Below are 27449 nucleotides of genomic sequence, written 5' to 3' on the forward strand. Positions count from 1 at the left end.
TAAAGTCATAAAGGCAGAGCTTGAATCCTTTCCACTCTATGTCAGTTCCCAGTAGTACCCAGTAAGTACTGAGCCTAAGAATCAATAATAACTTTTCCAATTTCCAGCCCATAGTAACCTGTCACTTCTCTGCATGCAAGAATTGAAAACTATGTGTATTATTTGTGCTCTTTATTATTATTGTAAAATATACATAACATACAATATACTATTATAAATATACAATTTAGTGGCATTAAGTACACTCATAATGTTATGAAACTGTCACCACCATCTATTTCCTAACATTTTCATTACTCAAAAAGAAACTCTGTACCCAAGAAGCAGTAACTTCCCAATTTACCCTACGTCTTCAGTTCCTGGCAAACTCAAATCTACTTTCTGTCCCCATAAATTTGCCTATTCGATTGTTTTCAGAAATTTGCCTATTGATGAATCATACCCATTTGTCCTTCTGTGTCTGGCTTATTTTACTTAGCATATTTTCAAGACTCATCTATGTTGCAGCATTTATCAGTACTTTGATCCTTTATTAAGGCGAAATAATATTCCACTGTATGGCTACACCACATTTTTATCCATTAATCTGTTGACAGATACTTGTATTATTTCCACTCTTTAGCTATTGTGAATAATGATGCAATGAACTTTCAGGCATAAATACCTATTTGAGTCCCTGTTTTCAGTTCTTTTGGGTATATGGCCAGGAGTGGAATTCCTGGTTCATATGGTTACTCTATGTTTAACTTTTTGAGTAATCAACAAACTGTTTTCCATAGCAGCTGCCATTTTACATCCCAGTCAGCAATGTATAAGGGTTCTAAATTTGTGTCTACATCCTCATAAATTCTTATATTCCATTTTAAAAATTATAGCCATCCTTCTAGGTATGAAGTGGCATCTTATTTGTGGCTTATATTGTATTTCCCCAATGACTACTGACATTTAGCATCTTTCCATGTGCTTGTTGGTCATTTGTGTATCTTTGAAGAAATGTCTATTCAAGTCCTTTGCCCATTTTTTAATTGAATTAATTTTCTGTTGTTGAGTTGTAGGAGTTAATATATTTAATATATTCTGGATATTAAACCCTTATTACATGTATGATTTGCAAATATTTTCTTCCATTTTTTGGGTTATCTCATTCTTTTTTTATGGATGTATAGTATTCCACGGTGTATATGTACCACATTTTCTTCTAGTCTCCCATTGATGGGCATTTAGGTTGATTCCATGTCTTTGCTATTGTGAACAGTGTTGCAATGAACATAGGCAAGCGTCTTTATAACAGAACAATTTATATTCCTTTGGATAAATACCCAGTAATGAGGTTGCTGAGTCGAATGGCATTTCTGCCTGTGTCTTTGAGGAATTGCCACACTGTCTTCCACAATGTTGAACTACATTATACTCCCACTAACTGTGTGTAAGCATTCTCTTTTCTCTGCAACCTCGTTAGCATCTGTTTTTTTTTTTTTTTGTCTTTTTAATAATAGTCATTCTGACTGGTGTGAGACGGTATCTCATTGTGGTTTTGATATGCATGTCTCTAAAGATCAGTGATGCTGAGATTTTTATTCATATAATTGTTGGCCACAATGTATGTCTTCTTTTGAAAAGTGTCTGTTCATGCCCTTTGCCCACTTTTTAATGGGGTTGTTATTTGTAAATTTAAGTTCCGTACAAATGCTGGATATTAGACCTCTGTCAGATGCATAATTTGCAAAAATTTTCTCCCATTCTGTTGGTTGTCTGTTTACTCTGCTGATGTGTGTTTTGCTCTGCAGAAGGCATTTAGTTTAATTAGATCCCATTTGTCAATTTTTGCTTTTGTTGCAATTGCTTTTGGCATTTTGTCATGAAATCTTTGCCCGTGCCTATGTCCTGAATGGTATTGCCTAGGTCGTCTTCTAGGGTTTTTATAGTTTTGGGTTTTCCATTTAAGTCTTCAATCTATCTTGAGTTAATTTTTGTATATGGTGTACGGAAAGGGTCCAGTTTCAACCTTCTGCATATGGTGAGCCAGTTATCCCAGCACCATTTATTGAATAGGGAGTCCTTAACCCATTGCTTGTTTTTGTCAGCTTTGTCAGACATCAGATAGTTGTAGGTGTGCGGTCTTATTTCTGAGCTTTCTATTCTGTTCCATTGGTCTGTGTCTGTTTTTGTACCAGTACCATGTTATTTTGGGTATTGTAGCCCTGTAGTATAGTTTGAAGTTGAGTAGCATAATCCCTCCGTCTTTGCTATTTTTGCTTAGGATTGCTTTGGCTATTCAGGCTCTTTTTTTTTGGTCCCATATAATTTTTTTTTTTCTTTTTTTGAGATGGAGTCTTGCCCTGTTGCCCAGGGTGGAGTGTAGTGGTGAGATCTCAGCTCACTGTAACTTCTGCTTCTTGGGTTCAAGTGATTCTTCTACCTCAGCTTTCCAAGTAGCTGGGATTACAGGCACCTGCTACCATGCCTGGCTAATTTTTGTATTTTTAATAGAAGCAGGGTTTCACCATGTTGGTCAGACTGGTCTCAAACTCCTGGCCTCAGGTGATAAGCCTGCCTTGGCCTCCCGAAGTGCTGGGGATTAAAGGCGTGAGCCACTATGCCTGGCCTCCATATGAATTTTAAAAGTTTTTTCTAGTTCTGTGAAGAATCGCAATGGTAGTTTAATAGGAATAACATTGAATCTATAAATTGCTTTGGGCAGTATGGCTATTTTAACAATATTTATTTTTCTTACCTTTGACCATGAAATGTTTTTCCATTTGTTTGTATCTTTCAGATTATTTACAGCTAGTGTACAGAGATACAATAGATTTGCGTGTTAACTTCATATCCTGAAAGTTTCCTGACTTTGTTTTAAGCTCAGTTTTTTTTTTTTTTTTTGGTGTGGAATCTCTAGGGTTTTCTACATATAAGATTATGCCATCCACAAATAGAGATTATTTTACTTTTTTCTTTCCAATCTGTATGCCTTTTATTTCTTTTTCCTACCCTGGCTAGAAGTTACAGTTAAAAGGCAGCAGGGAAGTTGGAATCCTTGCTTTTTTCCTGATCTTGGAAGAAAAGCTATGAGTGGTTCACTATTGAGTATGATGTTGGCTGTGGGTTTTTCATATGTGGGCTTTATTATGCTGAGGAAGTTCTCTTTTTTTCCTAGTTTATTGTGTGTTTTTTATCATGAAAGGGTGTTGGATTTTGGTCAATGTTTTTTTCTGCATGCGTTGAGTCTTGTTAGTATCAGAGTTACAGATTATGTTGCATAATAATGTGAATGCAAAATATCTGCATGCATATTTCCAGTCCACTCTTTCATCTTAATTTGTCCTCCCTATAATTCGTTGGTAAAGAAGCTGACATGAATTCCTTTAATACTGAGTACATGATACTCACCCAGATGCAAACCACAAATCTTAGGAAAATTTTTAAGATCAAAACTTTTAGATAATAAAAATGAAACATAATATTTAAATAATACTAATGACAGTTTCTAAACAGTAGAAGGTAATTGATATTGTTTGTGGTATTTCACAAAGGTTGTTTATATCCAGTTTAATGACTCCTGTTGTGACCCGTAGGTTAGCTTTAGTATCTCATTTTTTGTAGAGATAGGGTTTTGCCATGTTGCCCAGGCTGGTCTTGATCTCCTGGGTTCAAGCAATTTGCCTACCTTGGCCTGCTCATGGTGGCATGAGCCACCGTGCCTGGCCAAAACAATTTTTAAATTATTTATTATTTCTAGGCTGGGCATGGTGGCTCACAACTGTAATCCCAGCACTGTGGAAGGCTGAGGTGGGAGGATCTCTCGAACCCAGGAGTTCAAGACCAGCCTGCACAAAATAGCAAGACCCTATCTCTACTAAAAATAATAATAATACTAAATTTATTATTTTTAAATAATTTAAAAATATTTTCATAGAGATGGGAGATTTTCTGTGTGGCCCAGGCTGGTCTTAAACTCCTGACTGTAAGCAATCCTCATGCCTTCGCCTCCCAAAGGGCTGGGATTACAGGCACGAGCCACTGCGCCCAGCCTCCACCTTTTGGCTGTTATGAACAACACTACTATAAACAGTCATGTACAAATGTTTACATGGACACAGATTTTCATTTCTCTTGAGTATATAACTAGGAGTGGAATTGCTGGATTACATAGTAACTACATTTAAACCATTGAAGAGCTGCCAGACTGTTTTCCAAAGCTGTTGCACCATTTTACATTCCCACTAGCAGCCAATGAGGGTTCAGATTTCTCCACATCCTTGCCAACATTTGTTGTTACCTGGAGACTTTTCTTTTATTTTTTTGAGACAGAGTCTTGCTCTGTCGCCCAGTTGGAGTGTAGTGGTATGATCTCAGTTCACTGCAACATCTGCCTCTCAGGTTCAAGTGATTCTCCTGCCTCAGCTTCCTGAGTAGCTGGGAATACATGTGCATGCCACCATGCCCAGCAAAGATTTTTATATTTTAAGTAGAGATGGGATTTCGCCATGTTGGCCAAGCTGGTCTTGAACTCCCAGCCTCAAGTGATCTGCCCACCTTGGCCTACCAAAGTGCTGGGATTACAGGAGTGAGCCACTGTGCCGGGCCCCTGATGACTTTTTTGATTCTACTAATTGTAGCAGGTATGAAGTGGTACCTCACCGTGGCTTTGATTTGCATTTGCCTGGTGAGTAATAATGTTGAGCTTCTTTTCATGTGCTATTGGTCACTTGTATATCATCCTTGGAGAAATGTCTTTTCAAACCCTTTGCCAGTTGTTGCTGGGATAATTTGTCTTTTTGTTATTGAGTTGTAAGAGTTCTTTATATATTCCAGATATAAGTCCCTTATTATTAGATAAATGATTTACAATAATTGTCTCCCAATCTGTGGGTTGTACTTTCACTTTCTTGATGGTGTCCTTTGAAGTAGTTTAGTCAACAGTACTGATTCTGCCTCATCTTTTAAATTTTAACTCAGCTTGCAAAATAATCACTCAGTGAAAAACTTCTCTTGTAATATATATTTCTCATTGATAAACAGAATAAAGAGTGATGACTACTTCCACTTCTTCAACATACATACAGCACATATGACAAGAACTGATTCTTACTTTGCACACATTAGTAGTTTCATCCAACTGTAATCTCTCTCTCTCTCTAGTAATGTCCAGAATATAGTTATCACTCTTCCATCAACCACCCCATTACCATTGCATATGCCATTCGACAGTGTCATTTGATGAAGTATTTAATCCAGAACTAATTCTGCTGTCTCTCTCTCTCTCTCTCTCTCTGAGAGAGGGTCTTACTGTTGCCCAGGCTGGAGTGCAGTGGTGCAAACACAGCTCACTGCAGCCTTGACTTCTTGGGCTCAAGCAATTCTCCTACCTCAAGCCTCCCAAGTAGCTGGAACTACAGGCATGCACCACCATGCTTGGCTAATTTTTTTCCCTCTTTTTTGTAGAGATGGGGTTTCCACATACTGCCCAGGCTGGTCTCAAACTCCTAGGCTCAAGTGATCCTCCTACCTCAGCCTCCTAAAGTGCTGGGATTACAGGCGTGAGCCACTGCACCCAGCCTGCTGTCTCTTTTGAGCATTAGCTTCTAATTGCCAATTTTGCAGCTAGCTTTACAAGTTTCTCAGCAATAGTAGGATTTGCATCCATTTTTACCTCGACTGTACTTGTAAACAATTTCTCCTTTGGCATTTTGCATCTTCTCTGCTTTTAGCAATAGATTTCTTAATTTAGTGGTATTTTTCTTCTGTTCTGAAAAAATTCTATTGATTTAACAGAGAGGTAGATCATTAGGCTTTATTTAATAATGAAGCAAAAACTTTGAAGGGCTCATGCTTTTATCAAAAAATGTTCTAAGAGAGAAACACTGACAGTAGGGGTAAATGGATTTCTTCTCTTATATGATCAATTTTTATATACTCACTTCTTAATCAAATTCTTTTATGGAAACTAGTATAAGAATAATCACACTCAGATTCAGTTGCCTTGGCATCTTCTATACTGGTACTGGAGTTCTTTGAATTATGTCTATACTAATGTTGAACTACAGTTGACCCTTAAACAACATGGGTCTGAATGGTGTGAGTCCACTTATGTGGAGAGTTTTTTCAGTAGAAGTTATACTGAGTATGTCTGCCTCTTTTGCCTCCTCTTTCACCTCCTCCACCTCTTTTGGTTCTGCTTCCTCTAAGACAGCAAGACCAACCTCTCCTCCACCTCTCTCCTCAGCCTGCTCTATGTGAAGGTGACAAGAACAAAGACCTTTATGATAATCTGCTTCCACTTACTGAAGAGGCAATACATTTCTTCTTCCTTAGGATTTTCTTAATAACATTTTATTTCTAGTTCATTTTGTTAATGCGCTATATAATACAAATAACATACAAAATATGTGTTAATCGATTATGTTATTGGTAAGATTTCTGGTTATCAGTAGGCTATTAGTAGTTAAGTTTTGGGGGAGTCAAAAGTTATACTTGCATTTGACTGTGTCAAGAGTCGACACCCTAAGCTCCATGTTGTTTAAGGGTTAACTGTAGTTTGAACTACACTAGTTTGTACTGGTTTGCAGTAATTATTATATTATATTCATCATTAATTTTATGCTTCAATGAACCATTGTTGAGACATGATCCATTTTGGGAAGCTAAGAATATAATTAACTTAAGCAAGGAAAAATGAATGTAAATATAACAATAACATATGAATGACATGAAGTTCAGATGTCAGAGTCAAACACCTCTGTTAAATGAATGCTTGCCAAGACAAAACAATCAATGCAATCAATTCTTATTATCTATTAACAGTCTAATAAATTGTAACAGATATGATAAATTAAACGGGATCTGAAGAATGTAATTCTTACATTTTGTATGATAAAATGTAAGAAGTATATTTTATATGATAATTCTTATCATATAAATGTTTATAGAATAACATTTTATATGATAAATTAAATGGGATCTGAAGAATGTAAATCTTACATTTCAAAATGTGAAATAAATGTGAACAAAATGAACCTGTTGCTTATTCATACCTAACTGCTTGGGAATCTTAGTAGATAGGTACTCCAGTAGTTCAGGAATCACACTGAGAAACATTGCCCCAGAAACCAGAACCTAGCATGTAGCAGGAACTCAAAGAGTAGCTGTTATTATCTATATTCTTACCTGTTCTACCTGCCTTGAAGCTTGAGAACATGTCTGGCTCACCCTGGCTAGGTGCTCCCTGGGCTTCATCCACCTGATTAGTTGATAGACTTTATTGGAATTTCTGGGTTGTAAGCCTAAGGACCTTGTTTATCTTGCTCACAGCTGTGTTCTTAGGCCTCACACAGTGTCTGCTATACAGTAGAAGCTCAATAAATATTTACGAAATGAATATATAAATCAAAGGGAGAGAAATTAATTTTCTGTGATTTGGGCCTAAGAAAGGAGAAAAATCACTGGATAAATAACTATTTTTCTAAGCAGAATGCAGCTACCTACAGAAAGGCACCTATGGTGTGGTTGGCTAACCATTTAGTAACCTACTCATCAACAATTAACACAGCGCTTTCTCCTTGAAGTTACTTTTAAATATTAGAACTTTTATAACTTTAGCATTTTCAGTGGAATTCTAATGTTTAAAAATATCATATTTTTGGGTTTTTAATCTCACATATAAATTTATATACAGCTATCTCACAGAAAACTCTCTTAACAGAACTACTGACCAGTGAGTAGTTTTGCTAGCTTTAAGAAGTGGTGTGTGTGTGTGTGTGTGTGTGTATATGTATATACGTATGAGTGTGTGTGTGTATTTTTTAAAGAATAAGAGTAAAATCTCCTTTTAAAGGTCTGTTTAGTAAGTTTTGCTTTAATTTTTGTACCAAGAGATTGTTTTTGTTCTTTGTGCCTTGAGATGATTTATTCCTGCTTTATAGAAAACAGCAATAACTCATGGTCATAGAGAGTAGAAGGATGGTTATCAGAGGTTGGGAAGGGTGGTGCAGGGAGGTGGGGATGTTTAACGGGTGCAAAAAAAATAGAAAGAATGAATAAAGCCTACTATTTGATAGCACAACAGGATGATGACTATGGTCAATGATAACTTAATTGTATATTTTAAAATAACTTAAAGAATGTAACTGGATTGTTCGTAACTCAAAGAATAAATGCTTGAGGAGATGGATACCCCATTCTCCATGATGTGTTTATTTCACATTGAATGCCTGTATCAAAGCATCTCATGTGCTCTATAAATACCTACACCTACTGTGTACCCAAAAAATGAAAAATAAAAAACAAAAACAAACAAACAACAACAACAAAAAAAAACTACAACAGAAGCCAGAATCAGTATTCTGTTTGTCATTGTTAGCTTTGCAAACAGAATGGGTATGATGGTGGTGAGATTTTAAACAGAGGAAAGGAAAAGGAATGCACTGCTGAAAACAGACTAAGACGAAGCTTAGGGGAAAAAAGTTACACATTCCATGTAGCAGACAACAAAGCCAACAATTTCCTTTGGCAATAAAAAGGCTGCTGTTAGGTAATAAACGTATCTTCCCTACAGTGTGGCAATGCAGTTTTTAAATCCTAAATTAGAACCCTTTAAAATAAGCCTAGCATGCCCCTCTAGCATATTTTGTCCATGTTCCACTAATGTATTCTTAGAATTCCTAGAGATGAGAATGATGTAACTGCCCTTGAAATCTGCCCTGATCTCCAACATCTGCATTGTGGTAATTACCAAGCTATTGTTCAGATACAAGTTAATCACAGAGGTAAGCCTGGAAGAAAGTAATCCTTGCAAGCAGGATAGAGGATTATAAACAAATTTGTGTTGAATGAATAAACAAATGAAACAATAAATAGATCACAAACTAAGTATCACAAACTCTTGGTTATCAGAGGTTTCTAGGTAGCTTAAAAAATAGTGCATATAAAAAAAATCAACCCATTTACATGTTAAAAAGCATCTATTATTTGGAATCAGGCTTTAGGCAAAAATAGATTCTAAAATGTGGCTACTGTAATGTAGTAATACTTGTTTTCCTCCTCACCCACACTTTGCCAATAGTCTCTCATTAAAGCAAAAGATTTCTTTGTCCCAAGGACCTAGTCCAGTGACATGTACTTGGTAGGTACTTTGTAAACCTTTACAAAACCAAACTAACATGATTAATGAAAATGTCTAAGAGAGAAAGCTATAGGCGGTTCCGTCAAAAACAGAGATCCATATAATATATATACCCTAGTTAAAAATAGAGCAATCAGTGATATAAAGGTTAGTCCTTTCTGGGCCACTGAAGAGTGATTCAGTGTATAAATACGGTTCAGGTTTGGGTTTATTTAACAAAAGTTTTAAACACAGGAATCTCCGGTTGAAGTACGGAATCATCAAAGTGATGAATATAATTTAAAGTTAAATTTAAATAAATTCAGGCCTAGGAAGCCAGCCTCCAAACCTATTCTCCGTTTTTAATTTCAAACTTAAGTAAAGTCTTATTTGTAATTTTTTTTAAATAAAGGCAAATTCACAATTACAAGGGACAGTGCTTCTTGTTACATATTCAGCAGATACCAAATCATTACGGTCTATGTATAGTACGAGAGAAGTCTTTAAAGTTAGAAATGTTTTTCTTAGGAACTCTATTATAACTTAAGCTATAACTTTCATGAAGACACTCTAAAAACAAAGAGAAATCCTTACCTCTTGCAATTAAATTTCAATAAAAATTTCAATTATATAGAGCGCTGGATTTTTCCTGTAACCCTCATATTAAATTTTGTGCTCAGTATTAAAGGACTTAAAGTCAATTTCTTTACCAGTGCATTATAGGAAACACAAATTAAGATGAAAAAATGAACTGGGAATATGTATGCAAATATTGTGTATTCATATTCTTATACAGCATAATCTGTAAATCTAGTACAATGAGACTCAAGATTTAAATGGCTGAAGAATGTTTTTAGTGAATTATTGTCAATCAATGCCTCTGTTCCAGGATAAATGTAATCTTGAAAGGTAAAATACCTATTATTACAAATTTCTAACTAAGTACAGTACTTCATTATTTCAAAATGTCACTGTCAATTTATAGAGTAACAGATAAACATCTTTCTACCATATATCTGAATGCCTTTCCTTCAGAGTAAATGAAACACCGATTATTAAGAAAAAGTATAAACAATATTTTTATAGCAATAGAAGATACCTAGTGAGCCTTAAAAATCTATAAACTAGTTACAGTGTTCTAAATTTTCATATTTGTTAATGTGGATATATTGGGTTTCATTTTTAAAAAATATTTAAAAATTTATCTTTTTGGTTTGTTTGTTTTTAAGAGACAGGGTCTCTGTCACCCAGACTGGATTATAGTGGTGTAAGCATAGCTCACTGCAGCCTTCAACTCATGGGCTCAAGTGATTCTCCCACCTGAGCCTCCTGAGTAGCCAGGACTACAGGCATGTACCACCATGCCCAGCTATTGTTTTTACGATTTTTTTGTAGAGATGGGGCCTTGCTATGTTGCTCAGGATGATCTCAAACTCCTGGCCTTAAGCCATCCTCCTGTCTTGGCCTCCCAAACTTCTGGGATTACAGGTGTGAGTCACTGTGCCAGGCTACACTTGCTATAGGGTCCCACATTGTTGCCTAGGCTGGGATACAATGGCATGAACATGGTTCACTGTAGCCTCAACTTTCCAAGTAGCTGGGACTACAGGCATGCAACACCACCCCTGGCTAATTTTTGTATTTTTTGTAGAGATGGGGTTTCACCATGTTGCCCAGGCTGGTCTCTTAACTCCTCAGCTCAAGTGATCGACCCACCTTGGCCTCCCAAAGTGTTGAGATTACCAGTGTGAGCCAACCCCCAGCCCTGGCCAGGTTTTATATCATTGTAATCAAATATTGTTTTTTTCTTCCAAGTTACTTTATTTTATGTAAATTCAGATGTTCATTTATTCAATCACTTAACAAACATTTACTGAGTGCTGACTTTGTCCTAGGTACACTGTTAGGGGACAGACTTACAAGCATGAATATGATATGACTCTTGCTCTTAACAAACTCACAGTTTAATGTAATACAGGGATAAATGAGTAAAATACAATAGTTCAGGGTTATATTAAAACTGTCTATATGTTTCACATTTGCAATAACTAAAGGATAGTCTATTAAAACTATCCTTAGAAACTTTTCATCATTGTTCAGAAATAAAACTCTCCCTTACTTGTTCTAGGGAAATCTTTTAAAAAGAAATTTAAAACAGATATATTAAAAATGATAATCTTACAAATATCTGTGAACATAACATCTCAGATTAACAAATGCTAATACTTGTTTCATATTTTATTTTAAGGCTGTTCTCTAAATCCAGAAATTTCTTGAATGAACCAAGCAATAATGACTTCTTGAGATAATTACTTATAGCTCCTACCAGCTATATGGCCTTGGGCAAATTTACTTAACTTTGACTCTCAGTGTTCTCATCTGAAAAGTACAGATAGTCATACCAATCTGTGCTAGATTATCTGCCATTTACCCCCTCAGGATCCATGTTCTCTACACAGCTTTTTGCCCATGGAGGTTCTCCTACCTTCCAGCTTCTGATTATGCTAAATTAATAGGAGATACTAGCAAAAGATCAGAGAAGGAAGGTGAAGCTATTCCCTAGTTTCCTCCCTACTGGGCCACCAAGGTTGGCTATATCCCTCTGTCAGAAGCAGTCCTCTCCATATAGCACTCTCTCCTAGGCTTTCAGGCCTAGAGATGATAATGGTTCCCTTTAGCCTTGGGTCTGTATTATCTTCTGTTGATTATTTTTTTGAGACAGATTCTCGCTCTGTTGCCCAGGCTGGACTGCAGTGGCATGATCTTGGCTCACTGCAACCTCCACCTCCCAGGTTCAAGAGATTATCCTGCCTCAGCCTCCCAAGTAGCTGGGATTACAGGCACACACCACCATGCCCAGCTAATTTTTGTATTTTTAGTAGAGACTGGGTTTCACCATGTTGGCCAAGCTAGTCTTGAACTCTTGAATTCAGTGATCAATCTACCTCAGCCTCCCAAAGTGCTCGGATTACAGGTGTGAGACCCCATGCCCAGCTTCTTCTGTTGATTTTTGAAAACCCTGCCCACATCTTTAAAAATGGTCACTTTATTAAACTCTTCTTAAATAACCTAGCTTAAAAGTGTCTATTTACTGCCAGAACACTGACTGATCACAACTTCATGGGTTATTCTGAGGATCATACGAGATGATTAGTGCTTAGCACAGTGCCTAGCACATGATAAATACTAGGTAAGTATTGAACACTATTGTCATCAATAATGCTTTTATTATTGTTTTATTTGAGGTTCTATGTTCATGTTATCTGTAACACCTGACTATGTTTAGGAGGTTGAGAAAACACCTAAATATGTTTAGGAAGTTGATAAATTCAGAATGCTAGAGATCTTTTGCTAATTCTCAAGGTACTTCAAACATATATTCAAATATAAAATGTGTTTATTGCTAATTAATCTCAATATTTAAAAAGAGTAAGAGGACCATAAAAGTGAGTGACAAAATCCATATAGTAGACATCATTTCCTGGACTATAGTTTCTTCTATAAAAATGCTTCTGAACTAATTTCTTGGAAATCGACTTCCTGTAACCACCCCAAATCTAGCAAAGTGTAAATAGTCCATAAACTAAAACAAATCATTGGGTCTTGGGGTCATAAAAAGAATGGACTGAAAGGTAAACTTCATAGCATAAAAACCCTTGGTAAATTTGGAAATGCACCTTCATCATCTTTATTTATCGATCATATCACAGGCATGTACCATCATTTGACAAATTACCTCATCAAAATCCTATTAAAGATCTGCTTAACCTTACCTCGTCCTTTATATCTTCCTGTTGTTGGGCTGTGAAGATCTCCATTGCAGCCATGAGTCTCATCATTAACTCATCTACTGTTGTGTTCCCTAAAAACATATAGAGATTGCCAAACTTTATATAAGCTTTTTATATATAACTTCAAATTATTAAAGTATTAGAAACTGGAAAGTCATTCTAGAATTAACCAGAAAGGAAAACCAGTCTAAAAAAATTACAGTTAAAATACTTTTGTGGTTTTATTGAAATGTTTCATATGTTCAATAAGAAAGAGTAGTATACTGGCAGTTGAAATTTCAGAACAGTTATATTTGAGGGAGCAGTTTCTTAATAAGAAGGACTTTTAGCACTATATAGATGAATGTCCAAATCATGAAGTTCAAAAGTTCTGTCAAATTATGAAAACATATCTAGTTAATAACACTAGCAACAACTACCAGTTGTTTACATATCACTGATTAGGCTAAGCACTTCTATATTGTCTCATTTAATCTGTACAACAATTCTACGAAGGATTATGACTTAGTTTTAAAGAGAAGAAAAATGAGTCGCAGAGAGCTCAAAAAAACTTGTCTGACTAAGGTCAAGCTGGTTAAGTGGTGAGGTCAGAATCTGAAACCAGAAGAGGCTGACTCGAAGCCTGGCCTCTTTGCCACCCACCTCAGTCTATTACCTTATTTAGAATTATCTTCTATCACCAAAAATCCTCTGGTGAAACAAACAGTAACTCAATTTCTGAAAAAAATGATTTCTTTTTTTGCCCAATTGATATTTCTCCCTTTCAGCTGCTTTTAAATGACTCTTATGATCTTTATAAAGAAGATATTTTAAATGTTTGATTTTCCTTAATGTCATTTTATTCCCTGACCAAGTCCATAACAAACATATGGCACATACATGCCATTTCCTGAACACATTTAAGTCATTGTTATTTGCTTGGGATGTACCTACAAGAGAAAAAGTCATGAGGATATATAAAGATATGACAATTCTCTTCTCTCAAACCTACAGGCAGAAAGAGTTAGGTTTTCTCCATGGCTTGAGAAGGGATCTTCTTCCCCATTAACGAAATGGCCACCAACAGGACAATAAAGACCAAGCATTCTTGCTGGCATTTTTCCAGAAGGCATGATCTTTCAATGGTGCTTTCCCTAATTATCCTTATGACCATTGGCAGCATGGGTTAAGGGAACATCTATGGTCCTTGGCAAAAGAAATGATCTAATTTGTTCACATCAGTACTACTCACTCAGTAAATGAGCTACAGGACAAACGTTATCTTGGCACTAAGAAAACAGAACTGGTTTTATAGTTAGAGTTCTAACTCTAATTCCATTACTTATAAGCTATATAATCTAGTACCTGGAAATTGTCTGGCACATGACAAAGGCTTTGACGAATATTTATTCAGTAAACAAATAAATGAACAAGTGAATAAATGGACTGTAGCTCTCTAAGGATCAATTTCCTTTTCTCAAAACGGAGATAACACTATGTAATGTTCTTAGAAGGAGTGGAGATAATGTAAAGTATACACAAATCGTTGGTAGTTAATATTAATAGATATGACACATGACAAAAGAAGTTTAGGAGCACCTTCAATATAGATATTTTATTCTTTTGAGACAGGGTCTCCTTTGTTGCCCAGGTCTCAAGTGATCCTCCCACCTCAGCCTCCCAAGTAGCTGGGATTATAGGTGTGTGCCACCACACCTAGCCAATGTAGATTTTATTATTGGACAAGTCTCTGGGTTTCTATGTTTTATTTAAAAACTGTAGTGGCTAAGACTCAGAGCATGGGAAATGGGTACTATATGGAGTATACTGGAATCATCAGTGGGAAAATACTACAGTTGTATAGGTTGACTACATACTGGCCATTAATTTTTAGGCTTAAGTCACTACTTATAAGCTATGTTTTAGCCCTAACTGGAAGGATCCACGGCCAAACTGAACTCGTAGGTACTTCATACTTAAGCCCTTATTGATCAAAGACAGAGAAAAAGTGTACTAGTTAATGCAGTTCAGGGCAAACTTACTCTTTATAGTTGATTGCAGCAGTTCTCAAACTTTTTGGTCTCAGGACCCCTTTACACTGTTAAAAATTACTGAGATACCCAAAGAACTTTTGTTTATATGGATTATGGCTATTAACATTTACTGTGTTAGAAATTAAAATAGAAATATTTAAAATAAATTCATAAATCCATTTAAAACTAACAATAATAAACCCATTGCATGTTAATATAAACATTACATTTTTATGAAACATGACTATTTTCCAACAGAAAAAGGTTAGTGAGAAGAGCAGCACTGTAACATTTTTGCAAATCTCTGTAATGTGTGTGCTTAATAGAAAACAACCGTATTCTGTATTCTTGGACATCTACACTAACCAGTTACAATATCTTGTACTGATTGAAATTTACAAAGAGAATCGGGTCGCACAAAGATATGTAGTTGGAAAAGGGAGAAGTATTTTCATAGATAAGTGTGGATATTCTTTGATACTACACTTAAACTGACAAGTGTAAGTTTTCTTCAAATTAGATGCACATGGAATTTGAAACCATATCAATGAAATCTGTGTACTCCGTTACATTAAAATCCATTGCCCTTTGAAAGGATCTTTTATCTGTGTATGATTTTATAATATGCACTGATCATTTGTAAAACATTGGTTCACTGAGTTATGTATTTCTCTGCTGAATGCTGACACACTTCATTATAGAATATTAAAAAAAAAATCACAAAAAACGTCTGGCAACTACCCAGGCTACATATGCATAGTTTGCCTGTCAGTAATATTTTCAAGTAAAAATAATTTCTATAAGAAATAAATCAAGTAGTTCAGTGTAAGCAACCACACCAGTGCTTTTCTTCGAGACCACCAGTATACTTTAGTATGCAGCAGAAGTGCTTTACCCATACCTCCCACAGTGCCACACAAACTATTAAAAGGGTTAAAATTTAATAAAAGTAATAATTTTTACTGCTTCATCAAGGACATTTTTAAGGCTTTTTCTTTTTTTTTTTTTAACTAAATACATGGCAATTAAGAATATGACTACTAGTACAGTTTTGTGTTACGGCTTTGATTCGTGCTAAGGTGCCAAGAGTTTTCATAAACCATTCCTTTGGAGCCACTAGTGCAAATGTCAACACAGTAAAAAAGGCAAAAAGGAAAAAAAAAAAAAAAAAAAAAGTCTTATTACAGTTAGGAAAATAATTTTGACCTTACAGATACCCTAAAAGGGTCTAGTCTGAAGTCTACAAACCACACCCTGAGAACCACTAGTTCTTGCAATGTTGCCTCTGACAGGGAAAGCAGGAATGAAGTGTTATCTTCATTATCCATTTACCCTATGCAAATCAGTTCCCCTGGAGGTCTTTTTAAACACTATTTATGAAATTGAATGCTCTAGTTATAGAGAAAACATAAAATGCTAGAGGTCTGGTTTTATTTGGGTTTTAAAGGCACTGCAATTTACACTTATCCCCTCCTCCCAACCAGACTTAAATGGAGGCAGAAATCAGTACCCCAGATACAGTTTTAGCTTGAGGCACTTGAAAAACCTTTTCCCCAGTGGCATATAGAAGATATACTGTTCAACCTAAGCTTTGTAATGAACAAGGTAATATTTTACACCAACCCCTGGAGTGCATTAGTAACAGTAAACAAAACAAAATCATTCACTTCTTTTTTGGTAAAGAATGTGCACTGTGGTTAAATTCACAGGCATCCGACAGTTTCCTGCTTCAGGGTTGCTTGGAATCATACAAATAAGAAGAAACAATTGTCATTGTGAAAAATTCAATCTTCAATATACAGTGACTGGATTTTCTAGATAACTAAAGATAAGTACTTCTTTCAATTAATCAACATTATAACAATAAATCAATATAAATAGAAATTAAGTACTTTACAACTGATTATGTCCTAATTGCTAGATTATAGAATTTAGCAATTCTGAACATTTAACTTGAACATCCTGTGTCCCAAGGGTTGCGCAATTTTATTAAGATGTTTCTGTTAGATTTTCACGCAGCATATTATTTTTTATAGCACCTATACTTTTTGAAGACATTTTTCAGGATGTTCTATATTTTCAAATGCAAATTTACTAATAGAAATATTGTCAGTTTTGGTGGAAAAACTATAAAGTTATCACATACCAAGAAGGCTTTACTCTCCTTGTGACATGTACTTTACCTTGTATCACATTCAACACTTCATTAGATGATCGCTTTCCCATAATAATCAGGAAAAGCGGAAACTGATCTGTTTTTTGAGTTCGAATGGTTTGTGCCACAACACTGCCAAAGTGTCTATTGCACATAGTCAGAAATCTAAAAGGAGACAAAATACAAAGTAAGTTTTGCTTTGTAGTTTAATAGATTTACTAGTACTTCAACAAAGAACTCATTGTGTTGTTAGTTATGTTAAATTAGACAGCCTACCTGATATCAGTATGTAAAATCTTGCTATATTGAGTTTTCAAACATATCTGACATGATACAGAAGTGATTATCACATAGAAAAGCAGGAAGCATACCCTAAATGCTATCTGGGGCTGACAGCATAGGATTCTTCGTCTTTTTTTTTTTTTTTTTTTTTTTTTGAGACAGAGTCTCTCTCTGTGGAGTGCAGTGTTGTGATCTCAGCTCACTGAAACCCCTGCCTCCTAGGTTCAAGCATTTTCTGCCTCAGCCTCCCGAGTAGCTGTGATTACAAGCTCCCACCACCACACCTGGCTAATTTTTTTTTTTTGTATTTTTAGTAGAGACGGGGTTTCACCATCTTGGCCAGGATGGTCTTGAACTCCTGACCTCATGATCCACCTGCCTTGGTCTCCCAAAGTACTAGGATTACAGGTGTGAGCCACCGCGCCCGGCAGGATTCTTAGTCTTAAACACTACAACACTACCCTTAAACTATGAGAAAAACAAACTAAATTAATTTCAAGAGGATAAAATTTGTTAAATAGAATAATACAGTGTTGTACAAAGACAGACAGACTAGCATCATCCTAAAAAACAGATTTTAGCAACATTTTCATAAGTCTTTAGAATCAAGAACTGTACTTTACAATTATGTTTTCTCCAGTAGTAGCAGGTCATCTAGTTTCATACTCAGCATGAGATAAAAATAATAATTCTAAGCTTTTGACCAAAAAAAGCTCTAAGATATTAGCATACTGAAGTCTAGCATTAGTATTCTTAACACGATCTGGAATAAATGAAAAAACTGATAAAGCTTTTCTCTTCTATTAGAGGACTGTTTGAAATTAGCATTTCTTTCAAGAGAAAAGGGTAGCTTATGATATGTTTTCAGATCTGATGGTAAAAAGTAAATGTCATAATAATAATGAATTATGAAAGACCAAATGCAAATATAGAATGCTTTAATAAGATCCAATTTAATAAAGTCTGTAAAAATAATGGACTTTTAATAACACAGGTCACAAAAGGCAAAACAGTGGAAATTCTGGGGACTAGCCACTGGTACTGGCTTATTAATTCTTAATTATGTTCATGAAAGGCAACTTAAATCGTGTGTTTTCTCATGCCTTATGATAATATTTTAGGTAACAACTCCTCTGAAATGTATGTTCTAGCTGATGAGCAAAGTCCTGTCATCACATGCATTAGAAGGTAAATCTATTTGAAAAGACAAACGGCATCAAAATGTCATGCGTTCAGACTCATTTGATATCCAAATTCAAAACAGAATCAAACCTCTTAATTTTTAAAGCCAATACATTTTCTCTCTACAGAAATTCATCTCAGAAATTTAGACTGAATCTTCCATAAAAATCTGTGCTTTGACTATAGAAAGTAGGTGCTGTTAAGGGCAACTAGAACTGTGGGCAAGAGTGTTAAGTTAGCACCATTGCAATAAGTTCATTGGAAGGCAGGTTTAAATACACACTTAGAAGAGCAATAACCAGACCTCATGGCAATTTCAGTGCCACCATGAAAATTCAAATTCTCACATTCCACAACTATGATGGGATAAAAGGTGCTCAAGCAGCCTAACCTTCTATGCCAAATTTCACACCCATATAGCTTAACTCATCGATGGGGATGTACAGATCATGAGACTAGAAAATTAGGATATTGTTTGCTTTTTTTCTAAAATATTTTAAGTCAGTTTTGACTCTGACCTGATCATTGGCAACCTCTAAAATAAAAGATGTCAAAAAAAAAAAAAATAGTTGGAACATCATTTCCCACAAAAGGGAGTAAGTCCTTGTTGCTTTCACATTGATTGGATTAATTAAGCAGATATAACAAATTACCTGTCCATAAGTGCTATTAAGTACTAGCTAAACAGGATACCTACCAAAAAGAAAAAAAAAAAAAAAAGAAAGAAAGAAAGGAATGGGGGACAGAGAGAGAGAGAAATAAAAGGGAAAAGCAGGCAAGTTTAGTGATTTTAAGAATTCCATCTCAAGATAATTTTGCCTAGAAATTGCGTACTTCCCATATTCTTTTTGTGAAAATGAGCAAGAAGATAAAATAATTATGAAAATACAGTTATCTTATTGGGTATAAAATATTATATAACAAAACTTTCACCACTATACAAAGCACATTTGAGGTGCAGATCTCAACGCACACAGTCATTAAATAAATTATAAAAAAACAACAACAAAGTGATCAATTTTCTACAAGTTATTGGAAAATCACTCTAATTTTTTGGAAGTAGTTGGGAGATACACAGGGATCACACAGCCAGCTGACACTTTATGGTAGCCTTAACCAACAATTTATTCTAATCAAAGAGAGACTTAAAGTTTTAATTAATCTGATCAATCTTCCCAAAATATGACTTATGTTTGAGATTTTCAAATTGCAATCATCAAGAGCCTGTGGGGCCAATGGACAGTATGAAATTGTAAAAATTCCTACTTGTCAGTTCATTCCGTTATAATTAACAAGAAGGTGGTACTTCACAGCACAGATGTCAAATCTTTTTCATGGCTAGGAGACTCTGCTTCTTCCTGCCAAGATCATTCATGCACAGGGCTACCATTCATAACACACTACCAGCAGCAAAAAATTCAGTTCACAACATTAGAAGGAAAATGGACGGGGGAAAAACCAGTCATTTTAAGAGAAAATGTGTGGTTCTCATAATTGTGGTATTTTCTTCCTTTTGAAGAGATAAAAGTGTACCAGTGCATCCAGTGGCAGGGCCAAAGCTGTCAACCAACTGCACATGGCATTCATTCATCAGAGTTAGAAGTCATGAAGGGATAAATGGTTTCCACAAGTAAATTCCTGCAATCTCAAACCCAAAGTGGGGAAGCAAGGGCAAACCATTCTATAACAAAGAGAAATGGCTCTGTTTTTAAATAATAAAATTTCTGAATAAATCAAGCAGCCTACCCATCATATAACATTTGAGGACAGGACTAACAAGTTGCCAAATCAACCCAAGGCCAAATGCTAAAATTACAAATTTGAAAAGACAACGAATAAAGGAATGATACAAGGGAAGAAGGGAGAGAAGGAAGAAGGAACGGTTGAAGCAATGAGTGAAACGAAATAGTTAATCATAAGTCAGATATACTTATATATTTTCCAGTTCTTGCTATTAGAAAACTGGTAAGACGAAATGGTTTTAATTTAAAGTTTGGAGAGAAATGTAAACAGAATATCTGATGGTTAGCATATATTAATCACTTGTAAAATTTTTCATTGCTGAAGCATAGATATTTCTATCTTGTTAATGGAAACCAGGATTACTAATAAATCAGATATGGCAAAAAGTAATCTTGTTTAAATTCAAAACAGGATATTGTTTAATTTCTTTCAACTTAAGTCATAATTACCTAAGTCACTGACTTTTACCAAGCTGTACTGTAACATAAAATAAATGTTAAATGGAACCTAGCAATTCAGGGGAAGGGAGGTGAAATTCCACAAATGCTCACTGTCTACCTACCATATACCAGGTGCTGTAAAAGGAAGAATATTTGATAAAAATTAGAAGGCACAAAACTGTCAACTACTCTATTTAAGGGTTCCTGATTACTACATTTCAGTGTGATTCCCATGAGTTTAAAGGAGCCTCAGGTATAAAGTGGGAATAACACTTACCTTTAAAACACTTGTCTTCTTGTAAGGACAAAATAAGATACAGAAAACACTTGGACTTGTGCCTAAAATATGGTAGGCCCTTAAAATTGGTCGCTATTTTACTATTATTAAATGCATAATAATATTTAACACTTTTATCATCATTTCTTTTAGGATTAAAAATGACGGTTTATACCTACAGGCCAGCACTAAGAGACTTTATTTTGCACAGGAAGATATGGTAGCAAAGATTTGTTGACTAAACAAACACTGTCACTGTTTTTTTTCATTCAGAAAATGAATGGGCAGGTATCAATATTTAGAAAATAAGACATTATAGATGCTACATTTGTGCAATACCACAAAATTTTAAACATTTACAACTGGATACAAAACTAAAATCACTATTTCCTTTTAAATACATTTATATTTAATCATAACATGGCGAAAGGTCAAGGGGGAAGTGGACCCATGTGGAAAGGACATCCTCCTTTTATAACAACTTGCTCTCCTGGGAAGAAACCCATTCCTGGGATTACTAAACTAGCTTAATGAGAACAAGAGGGAGAACCCACTACCATGAGAACAGCCAAGGACATGGTGGGTCCATGACCCAGACATCTCCCATTAGGCTCCACCTCTTAAAGGTTGCACCTCCCAACATTTCCACACTAGGAATTAAGGTTCCCATATGAGTTTTGGTGGGGACACTCAAACCATTGCATAATCCTAAATCTTTGGTTTAAACTAAACTAAGTTAGGAAAACAGAGTGTATGACTAAGCTAGGGGAAACTAAAGGTGACGATCGTGATCCTCAACCTTTAGTGGCCTATAAATCACCTAGGGAATTTACTTAAAAGGCAAGTTCCTCAGCCCCATTCCCCCAGAGAAGGTGATTCAACAGATTTGGGGTAAGGTTCAGGAAACAAAATAGGTCTCCAACCCCACCCCAGGTAATTCTGATACAAGTGATTAATGGCCACACTTTGAGACACATTGCTTTCTGGACACAGGACTTTCTTTGTAAGACTTTAATCTGTCTCTGAAGGCAGTTCTTAAAAGAAGTCATCATAAAAATGTTTTGGGTAATGATAGCTTCACTGGACCAAGGGTCTAGTCTCCTGAGGCAACCACTTTAAAAATATTCATTCCCACTCGCTTCATTTGTATGGGTAAACTCCAATCTGATCTGAAAAAATACTAATAAATACCTCAACAGTCTGTGAGCTCCATGTGATGGAGGGAAAACAAAGCAGGGAAGGGGAAGTTGTAATATAAAATAGAGTGGTCAGGGAAAGTCTCAACGAAACACTGACATTTGATCAAAGACTCTAAAGAGGTGAAGGAGGAAATGAAATATTTATCTCAGGGAAGAGAATTTCAGGTGTAGAGAATGGCAAATAAAAGACCTTGAAGTCGGAAAGTATCTAGCATATTTGAAAGGTAACGAGGAGGTTACTATAGCTGGAGCAGAGTGAAACATAAAAGACAAAAATTGATGAGTTTTACTAAACTTACATGGTAAAACACACACACATCCACCACAGAAAAAAACAAAAACAAAAACACCATAACTAGGCCAAAAGATAAATAACAAATGGGGAAATTTTCTGAATTTCAAATCACAAAAAAGCAGCTCATTTACTCATTATATATAAAATTCTTACAAACTAGTGAGTAAAAGATAAAAAATATATAAAGTTTCTAGAAATGGACACAGTAATAGCACATAAGTACGTTAAAAAGATATGCAAAATTACACATACTGAATTTGCTCCTAATAGCTACATATATATATTCCAGATGGAGATGGAGTCTTGCTCTGTCACCCAGGCTGGAGGGCAGTGACGCCATCTTGGCTTACTGCAACCTCTGCCTCCCGAGTGATTCTCCTGCCTCAGCCTCCCAAGTAGCTGAGATTATAGGCACATGCCACCATGCCTGGCTAATTTTTGTATTTTTAGTAGAGATGGGGTTTCACCATGTTGGCCAGGCTGGTCTTGAACTCCTGATCTCAAGTGATCCACCCGCCTCAGCCTCCCAAATTGCTGGGATTATACAGGTGTGAGCCACCATGACTGCCTAAAGCTATATTTAAAAAAAAGAAAAAAGAAAAAAAAATTTTTTTCACCTGTCAGATTAGTAAAGAAAAAAAAAAACAAAACTGGCTTTGGCAAGGTTACAGTAAAACCAGGAAAAAGCCACTACTATACACTGTTAGTATAAGTGAAATTGATACAATTCCTTCATGGGAAATTTGCCAATTAAAATTATAAATGCATACATACTCTTAACTAAGCATTTAGTCTATAGATGTATTTTCATGTGGAAATCACCTATGTACACAGTTACTGGATGTTTGTAACAGAATACTGGGTGTAATCCATCAATAATTGGATGCAGTAGCTCACACCAGTAATCCCAGCACTGTGGGAGGCCAAGGTGGGGGGAGGAAATTGCTTAAGCCCAGGAGCTGAAGACCAACCTGGATAACAAAGCGAGACCTGCCTCTACAAAAAATAAAAAAAACAGCTGGCATGGTGGCATATGCCTATAGTCCCAGCTACTTGGGAGGCTAGGGCAGAAGGATCGCTTGAGGCCAGGAGTTTGAGGTTACAGTCAGCCATGATCATGTCACTGCCCTCCAGCCTGGGCAACAGAGTGAGACCCTGTGTCTAAATCAATCAATCTTGGTTAAATAAAATTATAGTATATTATGGAATTTAAAGAGATACTATGTAGCCATTAAATAGATTTCTTTATTAACTGATATGGAATATCTTTATGAAGTAATGTTAGTGATAAAAGGAAGGTATTAAATTGTGTTTACCATTTGTGTAACACTGGGGAAAAATAAATATATATTAATTTGGTTTCTTTTTTTTTTTTTTTTGTGAGACAGTCTCGCTCTGTCGCCCAGGCTGGAGTACAGTGGTACAATCGTGGCTCACTGCAACCTTCGCCTCCTGGGTTCAAATGATTCTCCTGCCTCAGCTACCTGCGTAGCTGGGATTACAGGCACGCGCAACCACATCTGGCTAATTTTTGTATTTTTAGTAGAGACGGGGTTTCACCATGTTAGTCAGGTTGGTCTCGAACTCCTGACCTTGTGATCCGCCTCCCTCAGCCTCCCAAAGTGCTGAGATTACAGGCGTGAGCCACTGAGCCCGGCCATTAATTTGTTTACATACAAAATAAACCTCTGGATGGATAAACAAGGACATTGCCTCTGGTGAGGGTCACATAGATACGGGGTTAAGAAGGAGACTTTTTACTAGATACCTTTTTATGCCTTTGAATTTTGATTAATGTGAATGTGTCAGCCAATCATAAAACTGGTAAAAGAGCAAGTCCCTTACATGAAGAAAAACTGCATGTAATCCCAAACCTTTAACATTGTTAATCACATTTTTCTATTTTATATGAGTTTTCTGTTCAAATCATCTTTTTTGCAGTGGTGTGATCTTGGCTCACTGCAACCTCTGCCTTGCGGGCTCAAGTGATCCTCCTACCTCAGCCTTTGAAGTAGCTGGGACTACAGGTAAGCACCACCATGCCCGGATAATTTTTGTATTTTTTTTGTAGAGATGGGTTTCACTGCATTGCCCAGACTCGTCTTGAACTCATGGGCTCAAGCAATCCACTGGCCTCAGCCTCCCAAACTGCTGGCATTACAGGCATGAGCCACTACACCCCGACCTCAAATTTTTTTCTAAATGGACAGTATAATGCCTCACCATGCAAATGCACATATTGTATGCATGTTGGAGAACACAAACCAAAGGTAATTTTAAGAAAACACAGGATGAGATTTTGGGAGAATGTAACTTAAAAAAGCATATCTCATCTGCCTGAGGCTTCCTGTAATAGTAAACTGTTAAATTATCTCAATAGATTAGTAGACTTTTAAAAAGCCATGTAATTTTTTTTTTTTCTTTTTGAGATGGAGTTTTGCTCTTGTTGCTCAGGCTGTAGTGCAATGGTGTGATCTCGGCTCACCTCAATCTCCACCTTCCAGGTTTAAGTGATTCTTCCGCCTCAGCCTCCCGAGTAGCTGGGATTACAGGCATGTGCCACCACGCCCGGCTAATTTTGTATTTTTAGTAGAGACAGAGTTTGTCCATGTTGGTCAGACTGGTCTCGAACTCCTGACCTCAGGTGATCTGCATGCCTCAGCCTCCCAAAGTGCTGGGATTACAGGTGTAAGCCACCGAGCCCAGCAAAAGCCATGTAATTTCTTAATCTTTCTCTTTGTTTCCATCTATAAATCACTCAAATGCAAAAGACTTTGAGGCACTGAAAGTTTAATAACAATGTCTAGCTAATCTATAGGAGACTAATTTATCCTAATTTTTTTGAGGAACAATAATCATAAATAATAATTGGCTTTTTCTTACCACTAAGAACATAAACATTTATTTTAAGAACTTGAAAATTTCTTAATAAAAAGGGTGTTTACTTTTTCTCAAGTGTTGATCCTAGACTCTTAGGAGGGATAATAGAGAACATCTAATTCAATCTCTTACCAAATGTAGAAATTTCTTCTGTAGTAATGTAAAGAAAAGATTCATTTTCCAGGGTGTGAATAAGAGAGCCAATTTATGTTTAATGCCATGTAACATTTCTTCTGTGTTTTGTCTTTTATCAATAAATAAATATTTGTGAGGGCCCACCAAATACATGATGAGATAAGACATGGTTTTTGTCTTTAAATTAAGGCCTCCAAACAGTAAATGTAATCTAGTATATTACCGGGGTCTAGATTTAGTGGTTCAGATGAAATGCTGGGGAAAATCAGAAAAAGGAATGGGTGCTTAGAAGTCAGGGAGAACTTGATGATGTACTGTGCAACTCCTAGGATGGCTAGTAGAAGAAGAACCATCACTTACTCACCTCTGCATTCCTAGCACCTACTATATTTGTTGCATGAATGGGCCAATTCATGCTTCAATAACCTTTATCTTCACTATGACAATGTTGATTGTACAATCTTCCTTTTTCTCTTCCAACTACTTTTGAAATCAGTTTAATTCAAAGATAGTCAGTATGAATAATTAAGTTTCAGGGCCCTTTTCACTGTGTTTCCACCTCCACAGGTCACTTGAACCCTCAAAATAAGCAGGTGTTGGTCCACAAGTATATGATTCTAAACTTACTGTCTGATTTTTAGCAAAGTGCACTTTTTATATAATTTCATCCTGTCTCCACCCACTGACTGAAAATGTGACTTAGAAAAGGTGTAAAATATCCAAATATTAATATATTAGAGAAATTAGGAATTACTGCAAGCAGTACAGTATTGTGGGAAGAACAAAGACTATGGAGTTGAACAAATCTGATTTTGTAAATTAGCTGTTTCTTTGGATAATTTAAGGGCCTCAGCTTTCTCATCTATAAAATGAAGATGATACCTACTCTTGGAATTGGTCTGTGGATTAATAAATACTACTCCTTTTTCTTTCTTTTTGTGTGCTTCAGAGTCAAAATTGGCTTTTCCACCCCCATCTCTCCAAATTAAGGATATGGTGAAATGTTTCCTAAAATAAGTTACAGCACCAATCTCAGACTCAGATCACTAAACAAGAAGTTATTCTTTACACCATGCTTGCCACTGTATTATACTGCTGCATAACTTCTAGAATATGCACCAACATCATTGTAAGATAATGTCCTATTCAGAGCAGAGATTTAAAGTATATGTATCTCTACTTTAAATCTATCTATATATTTAACATTGTCATGTTCTCTAATTTTTTCTAGCTGCCAAATTTAGAGACTTTGTTTTTGTTTTCGTTTTTGGATTTTTTTAAAGGGATGGGGTCTCACTCTGTTGCCCAGGCTGGAGTGCAGTGGCATGATCATAGCTCACTGAAGGCTTGAACTCCTGGGCTCAAGTGATCCTTCTGCTTCAGCCTCCCGAGTAGCTGGGACTACTACAGGCATGCACCACCGTGCCCAGCTAAGTTCTTAAAAAACAAAATTTAAGGCTGGGCATGGTGGCTCACGACTGTAATCCCAGGACTTTGGGAGGCTGAGGTGGGCGGATCACGAGGTCAGTTCAAGACCAGCCTGGCCAACACCATGAAACCCCGTCTCTACTAAAAATACATAAAGTAGCCGGGCAGGATGGTGGGCGCCTGTAATCCCACTTACTCGGGAGTCTGAGACAGGAGAATTGCTTGAACCGGGGAGGTGGGGGTTAGTGAGCTGAGATCCCACTATTGCACTTTAGCCTGGGTGACAAAGTCAGACTCCATCTCAAAATAAATAAATAAATAAAAATAAAAATAAGAGACACAGTCTTGTTATATTGCCCAGGCTGGTCACAAACTCCTGGGTTCAATGGATCCTTTTAAGTAACTGGGATTATAGGCATGAGCCACTGCGCCCAGCCAAATTTGGACACTTCGTGATTTTATCATTATATAAACTGTTTCAGCATCATTTATTTCAGGGTTGGTTGGTTTCTCTTGGAACCTTGACATTTACA

At 36.2% G+C, this 27449-nt stretch overlaps 1 protein-coding gene across 1 annotated transcript in view; it reads right to left on the bottom strand.

The window, feature by feature from the left end:
* LOC105533247 (FAS-associated factor 1) overlaps positions 1–27449 on the bottom strand; it is a 266264-nt gene that overhangs the window by 74368 nt on the left and 164447 nt on the right. The window contains exons 8-9 of the mRNA XM_011971639.1: positions 17084–17220; positions 12871–12959 (exon numbers count right to left, since the gene is read on the bottom strand). Coding sequence (XP_011827029.1) covers positions 12871–12959; positions 17084–17220 — 226 coding nt within the window. The remainder of the gene's footprint in view (positions 1–12870; positions 12960–17083; positions 17221–27449) is intronic.

The sequence above is a fragment of the Mandrillus leucophaeus genome, unplaced genomic scaffold (genome assembly GCF_000951045.1).
Source record: "Mandrillus leucophaeus isolate KB7577 unplaced genomic scaffold, Mleu.le_1.0 Scaffold1232, whole genome shotgun sequence".
Lineage (NCBI taxonomy): Eukaryota > Metazoa > Chordata > Mammalia > Primates > Cercopithecidae > Mandrillus > Mandrillus leucophaeus.